At 55.0% G+C, this 8,423-nt stretch overlaps 1 protein-coding gene across 1 annotated transcript; it reads right to left on the bottom strand.

The window, feature by feature from the left end:
* Positions 1 to 1,447: 1,447 nt before the first annotated feature.
* LOC123112512 (peroxidase A2) lies at positions 1,448 to 2,764 on the bottom strand (the record flags this gene model as incomplete). Its single annotated transcript, XM_044533525.1, is given in 3 exon segments — positions 1,448 to 2,067; positions 2,156 to 2,321; positions 2,406 to 2,764. Coding segments are annotated over 3 exon segments (947 nt in total), but the record flags the coding sequence as incomplete, so codon positions are not given.
* Positions 2,765 to 8,423: the final 5,659 nt, after the last annotated feature.

Genomic DNA, 8,423 nt, shown 5'->3' with positions numbered 1-8,423 from the left:
AGGCCGTGGGCGGCTTGGGCCGCGGGCGGCCGTCCTGCAGTGGTAGGTGGTGGCGACGGCGCGGTGGTGGACTGTCGTGATCTTCTCCTCCACCGCTCAAGGTAGTGGCTCAGGGCGGTGGTCCGGGTTGTTCACGGCGGCGGCTGGACCTCTCCGGCATCGGCCCGTCAGTGTGCGGCCCGTGTGGACCTTCGACCATTCTCTTCGTGCCTCCGTCCGCTATCTTCGTCGATGGTTGGCCCTCCCCCAGCTGTTGTCCACCACTCGTCTCACACGCAGCAGCAGGACCTAGCTCGTCTCGCGCCCGGCAGCAGGACCGAGCTTGTCTCACGCCCGGCAGCAGGACTGAGCTTGTCTCGCGCCCCGTGCCGTAGGACGGGACATGGAGGCCAGCCTTGGCCGGACTATTAGGTCTCGGCACTGGGGGCAGCCCGGGGTGCGAAAGGCGGGTCCTTTCCGCTCGTGTCTTTGGTTGGGGTAGCGGCGGATCTTAGGTGAGGAGGTGTCAAGGTCTTGAATGTCGGGGCGGCGGCCCTGATGGTGGCTCCGCGGGGCTCTTAGACGGAGCCCATGGCTTGGTGCTGCCCGATTGCCATGGCCGTGCGGGTGGCGTGGTAGCCGGGGTGTGGCGTTCGGCGGCGATGAATGGTGGCCATGGTGAAAACCTGCTCTATCTTCGGACGGATCGGCAGCGGCGAACTCGTTCTCTTCTTGAAGGCGTCGTCGCGACTCTCATTGCCCTTCGTGTTGCTCCAGGGAAAACTCTGACCCTCGGATCGGCCGGTGGTAGTGCTCCGATGTCGTCCCCTTCATGAAGGCGCTGCGTTGGAGCCCACGGTTCGTCATATGTGGTTTCACCTCTTCGCGTAGTGCTAGGGACGGTGTTGCTGCGCTCAGCACCTATGTATCCCGCCTTGTGTGTGTGTGTGTGTGTTGTGTGGGCGTGCATTTGTACCGGATGCTGTTGATCATTACTTTATATATGAAGCGGGGCGGAAGCCTTTTTCGGTAGTCATGTCAAAAAAAAAAGTTTCATTGATGTAGTGAATTTGGGGCCAATTTCTTTTTCTTTTTTGTTTGAAATAAAAGATAGATCATGCTCTACCTTATATATCTCAAAACAGGCCGTAGCCCGAAGACCAAAGGTCAATTACATGAAACTTATATTGCGCTGATGAACGATGAATGATGCTATGAGCGGTACTGCTAGAATGGATGTATAGGATGAGATGTGGCTGAGCGATAGAGGCTTCTCTAGGCGCTGGGTGTGGTCTGTTGTTTTCAATAATGAAACGGCAGAGGTCTTGTTGTTCCTGTCAAAAGGAAATTGGGAGCCAAGTCAGAAAAAAGAGAGCAAACAAACCACCCGGCTCGACTTGGTCACCGAGCTTCACATCATATTCGTGTGGTAAGAATGAAACACTTTTCCACTGTTTGAACGAAACCATTGAAATGACCTTTTACACTTTTATTCCACGTCCGACAACAAGCATGCATGCATGAAATGTTTACATTTGGTTGACACACATACCAATTATTGCTGGAAAACAAGAGATGAATTCATCCTTAGGTCCATGATCACACGCACATCCCATGCCGCACCCCCACTTGTAGTGTATATCCGCACGTGGTGTCCCCCGTAATCTCAATTGACGAATGCGCAGCGCTTCCGGACTTCTCCCTTGGAGGGGTCCGTTATCACCCTGATGTTCCCCATCTTGATCATCGAATTCGCGAAGGCCTTGAAGAAGGCGTCCTGGCTTCCCGCGAACCGGTCGACGATCGGCGCCGTCGTCCCCACCGCGAGTGGGTCTGACTTGAGTTCCTGGTCGGACTGTAGGAAGCCGCGGTTCACCTCGAGGCTCGTGAAGTAGTTCTTGTCGAACTTGTCAGGAGTCGTAGGATCGAGGTCGTTCAGGGACCTCCCGTCGCCGTTCTGTGGGCATCGCTGGGACAGGAAGGCCCTGTAGCCCGGGTTGAGGGTCGGGTCGGGCCGGTTCGTCCCGCTGAAGTTGTACAGCCGGTCCGTGACGAACTGGCATTGCACGCGGCCGAAAGTGTGCGCGCCTAGGGAGGGACACAGTCGAAACAGAGTCAAGGCCAATATTCTCTCTTCGGACGTGCGTTGTGCATGTGCGCGAGCTTGGTTGGTTACCTGAGAGGGCGACGAGGTCGGTAGTATCGTCGAGCGTGGCGTTTCTGAACTTCTCTTTGAGGTTTTTGAGGCCGTCGAACGGGCTTGGTAGTTTCCCGGCTTCGAAGAAGTTGGACGTGAAGCCGTCCAGCCTCCCCAGCAACACGCTCCACCCGGGTCCTCCGGACTGCATATACATGCCAACTTAGTTAGCATCATGCTCATGCACCCGTTCGATCACTGTATGTAACGAGTAGGTGGTAGCACGTACCAGCTGGACCGATATCTCGGCGGCGATGGCGAGGATGTCGGCGCAGGAGACGACGCCCAGGCAGGCGGCCTCGAGGGCGGCCTTGGCGGCGTCGACGACGTCATAGCCGCGCGCCGAGCCCTTGTTGGGAATGGCGTCCTGCTCCGTCTCCATCCCGTTGAAGGTGTTCAGCAGCAGCGAGCCGTCGCAGCCCTGCACGAAGCAGTCGTGGAAGTGGAGCCGGATCAGGCTGGCGAAGATGCGAGGGTCCGACTTGTGCGCCTGCACCAGCACCCCCTGCACGATCTTGTACGCGTCCGGGCACGTGCAGTCGTAGTAGTCCACGCACAGGTCCGCCGCCGCCGCCCCGCCGGCGTGGACGAGGCACACAGCCGCCAGCAGCACGGCCAAGCTGGCGGCGCCGCGGAGGGCGACTGGGGAGGAGGAGGAGGAAGAAGCCATGTTGCTAAGAAGCTGGTGATGAGCACTGTGAGGAAGCTGGGGCTGGATTTATAGGCTAAGTTTTACTACTTGTTGGGTTTAACATGCATGCATTCTCGAGGCTGTTTTACGTAAGTACTTGGGCGCGGTAGGATAGAGTTTTGAATGGATGGATGGATGCGCTCCAACTCCAATCGACAAATTGAGCTCCGTGGGAGCAATCATTTGAGCTCCGCGGACTACTTTTCAAACTTGGTCACGATGCTTTCTTTGATGTTTCCGATTCAATGAGTGAGCGTGACTGAATATTGTCTCTAGCTATAGCTACTCTCACATGCTTGCAAACGTATGTGCCGATGTGTCTGCGGTTCAGTCATGTGTTGGGTGTTGTATCGTGTTCAAGTAGTGGCGAGACGAAGGAACATTGATTTTTAGATTTCTGTTCCCTCCATTCCTAAATATAAGTCTTTTTTATAAATTTCAATACATACTACATACGTATGTATATAGATGCATTTTAGAGTGTGGATTCAATCATTTTGCTACGTATGTATAGTTCATATTGAAATCTATAAAAAGACTTATATCTAGAAACGGAGGAAGTATATACCAAATCACATGCATGTACTTACATGAAGGAAGATAGTAATGCGGGATACGTCCAACCACTTTGGATGGTGGTCTAGTAATTGGCTGTGTTTAAGTTCTGTAATTCAAATCTTGATATCTTAAACCTTGTTTTCACTTTGTAATATGTTTGGATGTTTGCTACGATATTTTGATACATATAGCTATGTGCATACAATGATATAGATGTTAGACTGTATATGGATACGTAGACTTGTGTATACGTGTTGTACTTGTACTTGTACCCTTTGGTACTTATATATAATAAGATAGCCGCACCCCCAAGGGTGTCGAGCAGTTGCCCCAATATCCTAGTTTTACATGGTATCAGACTAGGGTTCCCGTCTTTCGCTGCACCCCTTGCTGCCGCCGCCGCCTAGCCCGATGGCCTCCGCGCACTCCGTCGCCGCCTCGGCTTCCTCTCCTGCTGGCGCGCCCGTCGCTCCCTCATCGCCCTTCCTCGCATCCCCCCCGCTCGCCACGGCTTGGCGGCAGCCGTCGCTGCCCGCCGAAAGCCATCTGCAGGGCGGGCAGGGCGGGCAGGGCGGGCAGGAGCAGGGCGGGCCGAGCCTGCCCCAGCCGCCGATCGCCACTGGTGGCGCCTCGCCCTCAACCTTCGCCTTCGCGCCGCCACCCTCTCGCGGCGCTGCACCGTCCGCCTACGGGGCGGATCCCCAACCCTACGGAGCCCCTCCGCTCTACTATGGCGCTACCCCGACCTACGCTCTGTGGTACGGCGCCCCTGCACCAACCTACGGCGCCGCGCCACCGATGCCTTCTACCTGGCCGATGCCTCCGCCGTCACAGATAGCGCCGTCACCCTATGGCGCGGCCTACGGCGCCGCGCCCGCCGTGTCTTCGGTGGCCACGCCTAGTCCGGTCGATGCCCCTTCCGGTCCTGGCTACGAGGCGTCCTTGGCCCTCGCTCCCCATGATGGGCAGAACATGGGTCCCCATGCGGGTTATGCTCCTGCGCCATCGCCGTTCTACTTCTCGCATCTTCTTCCGGTGAAGCTTACACCGGACAACTACCTATCCTGGCGGGCGCAGGTGCTACCTCTCCTACGGAGTCGCTACTTGGAGGGCTATGTTGATGGCTCTATCCCGTATCCGCCGCCATATCACCCGGCTCATCATGTGTGGGTGGCCAAAGACCAGGCGATACTTTCGGCCATCCAGTCCTCGCTGACTCCGAGCGTGTCGTCGCTTGTCATCTTCGCCGCGACATCCTGGGAGGCTTGGTCTGCACTTCATAGCAGTTTTGCCTCTCAGTCTCAGGCGCGTGCTCACTCTATCCGCACTGAGTTGGGGGAGACCAAGCTTGGAGGCCTCACCATCACGGAGTACTTCAACAAGATGTCAGGACTTGCAGACACGCTGGCCTCCATTGGCCAGCCCCTTGGAGATGAGGACTTCACCACTCATGTGCTCAATGGCCTCGATGATGACTATGACAATCTCATTGAGAACATCCATGGGCGCGAGGCACCTCTCCCGTCACGGGAACTGTATGCGCGGATCCTTGGTCGCGAACAGTGCATCAAAGCGCGTCGATCTACTCCGAGTTTTGCCTCTGCTAATGCCGCAACCCGTGGCAAATCGCAGAAGCCGTCGCTCCCTGCCAAGCCGGCGGGCACATCTCAGCCCTCACGGGGCGCCGTGCCCTCCATCACAGGGGGATCGCGGCCAGTGGCTTGCTGCCCCAGTTGTGGTGCTCAGCAGGCATGCCAGCTATGTGGGATTGAGCGCCACGTAGCTTCTCGCTGTCATCGCCGCTACAAGCAAGATTTCCTTGGCCTCGGCAACAATGGCAAGGGGAATGAAAAACAGGCGGCCGCTGCGGTGGTGGGTCATGAGCACGGGCGTACTCCATCCTACTCGATTGATCCCTCGTGGTACATGGACACGGGAGCTACCAACCACCTCACCAACGACATGAGCAAGCTCTCGGTCCAGGAGCCATATCGCGGTCATGATCAGGTGCACACCGCTAACGGAGCAGGTATGCGCATCTCCCATGTTGGTCAGGCATCCCTTCTTGCACACAATTCACGAAAACTGCATTTGTCTAACATCCTTTGTATTCCCACTGCTCCGCGTAGTTTGTTGTCTGTTCCACAACTTACTCGTGACAATAATGTCCTTGCTGAATTTCATCCTTTTCGTTTCTTTATCAAGGATCAGGACACGAGGGCCGTTCTGCTTAGGGGTCGTCTTCGCCGTGGCTTGTATGCACTTGACGCGCCAACCGCACCTCCCATGCAGTTTTCTCCTCAGGCGTTCAGTGGTGTTCGTGTCTCGCCTACACATTGGCACGCGCGACTTGGTCATCCTGCCGCTCCCATAGTCCGTCATGTGTTGCATCATCATGAGCTACCAGTTGTGTCAAATAAAACTACTGAAACTATTTGTGATGCCTGTCAGCAGGGCAAGAGTCACCAACTCCCGTTTTCAGAGTCTAGTCGTGTTGTGAAACATCCTCTTGAGCTTACTTTTTCCGATGTATGGGGTCATGCCCAAACGTCTATTAGTGGCCATAATTATTATGTCAGTTTCATTGATGCTTACAGTCGGTTTACCTGGCTCTATCTTATTAAGAAAAAATCTGATGTGTTTGATGTGTTTATCCAGTTTCAAGCACATGTTGAGCGTCTCCTTCGCCAGAAAATTATTCATGTCCAAAGCGACTGGGGGGGTGAATACCACAACCTCAACTCATTCTTTAACAAGTTTGGGATTACACACCGTGTGTCTGCCCCCATACGCATCAGCAGAATGGGACTGCCGAACGTAAGCATCGTCACCTTGTAGAAACTGGCATCACTTTGTTAGCTCATGCCTCCGTACCTTTTAGGTTCTGGAGTGATGCTTTCTCCACTGCCTGTTTTTTGATCAATAGGCTTCCTTCACGACTACTGAATATGAAAACCCCACTTGAACTCTTGCTCAATGAAATCCCAGACTACACCTTTCTCAAAGTCTTCGGGTGTGCCTGTTGGCCTCATTTGCGTCCATATAATAAACATAAGCTAGAGTTTCGGTCGAAAAAGTGCGTTTTTCTTGGGTATAGTTCCCTTCACAAAGGGTACAAATGCCTACATGTTCCCACCAATCGCGTTTACATTTCTCGTGACGTTGTTTTTGATGAGAATGTGTTTTCCTTTCGTGCACTTCCGACTACCTCTATCACTCTTATGCCAGACGCTTCTTCTACCACACCTCTGCCTGATCAATTTGTGGATGTTGCATATGCTCCTGTGTTGCTCCCTAACCATGATGCAGGTGTTGGCCGTGGCGCTCGTCTCGAGCTCCTTGAGGAACAAGCACCGGCGCGTCCGGAGGACGATCGCGTGCATGGGACATGCATATCGGGCGGCACACCGCAACCCGCAAGAGCTGCGCCCGCGGCTGCCTCGCGGGCATCGCCCGACCCCGCTCCACGAGCGGCGTCCTCGCCCGCCTCGTGGGAGTTGCCCGAGCTGGCCTCGCAGGAGGTTGCTCCTGGGCCAGCCACGCCAGGCTCGCCTGGGCCGGCTTCGGCTCCCGAAGGGCCGGCCACCCCAGGCTCGCCTGCTTCTTCGGTGCTCAGCGGCTCCGGCGTGAGCCTGGGCGACGTGGCCGTGTCGGGCGCCACATCGCCCGCCTCCCCGACGCCCAGTGGCTCCGGCGCGAGCCCTGGCGACTCAGGGTCGCCTTCTTCGTCGCCTGCATCATGCCCTGCGTTGTCACCACAACCTGTTGCTCCTCGACATCGCACGCGCAGTCAGACCGGTGTCTTTCAGCCTAAGATCCGGACCGATGGGACTGTTGCGTGGCTCACCGCGTGCATGGCTCATGCTGCTGCGGATCCCACTGCTGAGCCTCGCCACTTTCAGGCTGCACTAGGAATTCCCCACTGGCGTGCCGCGATGGAACAGGAGTTTCAAGCATTGCTGAAGAATGACACCTAGCAGCTTGTTCCTCCAGTGTCTGGGGTCAATATCATTGACTCTAAGTGGGTGTTTAAAGTTAAACGGCATGCTGATGGCTCCATTGAGCGTTACAAGGCAAGGTTAGTGGCTAAGGGCTTCAAACAGAGGTATGGTCTTGACTATGAAGACACGTTCAGTCCAGTTATCAAGCCTACTACCATTCGTCTGCTACTATCCCTTGCTGTTACTCGAGGATGGTTTCTCCGTCAGCTTGATGTGCAGAACGCTTTTTTGCATGGAGTTCTGGAGGAGGAGGATTATATGCGTCAGCCACCAGGGTTTGTGGATCCTACACGTCCTAATCATCTCTGTCGTCTTTTTAAGGCGCTCTATGGTCTTAAGCAGGCTCCCCGTGCCTGGCATGCACGTCTTGGTTCGGTTTTGCGAGCACTTGGGTTCATTCCTTCTACTGCTGACACATCACTGTTCCTTCTTCAACGCCCTGAGGTTACGATGTATTTACTGGTCTATGTTGATGATATTATTCTCATCAGTTCCTCAGATGCTGCGGCAGACCGCCTTGTGGCTGCATTGAGTGGTGATTTTGCTGTTAAGGATCTCGGTGCTCTGCACTTCTTCCTTGGTCTGGAGGTGTCACGGTCTTCTGCTGGAGTCACTCTTACTTAGAAGAAGTACGCTCTGAATTTGTTGCGTCGTGCTGGTATGCTGCAGTGTAAACCTGTCGCTACTCCTATGTTTGCCACTGATCGGTTGTCTGCTTTTGATGGTGACCCTCTCTCCTCTGATGATGCCACTGAGTACCGCAGTCTTGTTGGAGGCCTGCAGTATCTTACTATCACCAGACCAGATGTCTCTTATGCAGTCAATCGTGTCTGTCAGTTTCTTCATGCGCCCACGACATCCCATTGGTCCGCCGTGAAGCGCATTCTGCGATATATATGCCTCACTGCATCTCATGGTTTGCTTCTCCAGCGTGCGCCGTCTTATGAGATCTCGGCCTTCTCTGATGCTGACTGGGCTGGTAGTCCTGATGACCGGC

This window comes from Triticum aestivum, chromosome 1B (assembly GCF_018294505.1).
Source record: "Triticum aestivum cultivar Chinese Spring chromosome 1B, IWGSC CS RefSeq v2.1, whole genome shotgun sequence".
Taxonomy (NCBI): Eukaryota; Viridiplantae; Streptophyta; class Magnoliopsida; order Poales; family Poaceae; genus Triticum; species Triticum aestivum.
This window is presented reverse-complemented; position numbering and strand designations above follow the sequence as displayed.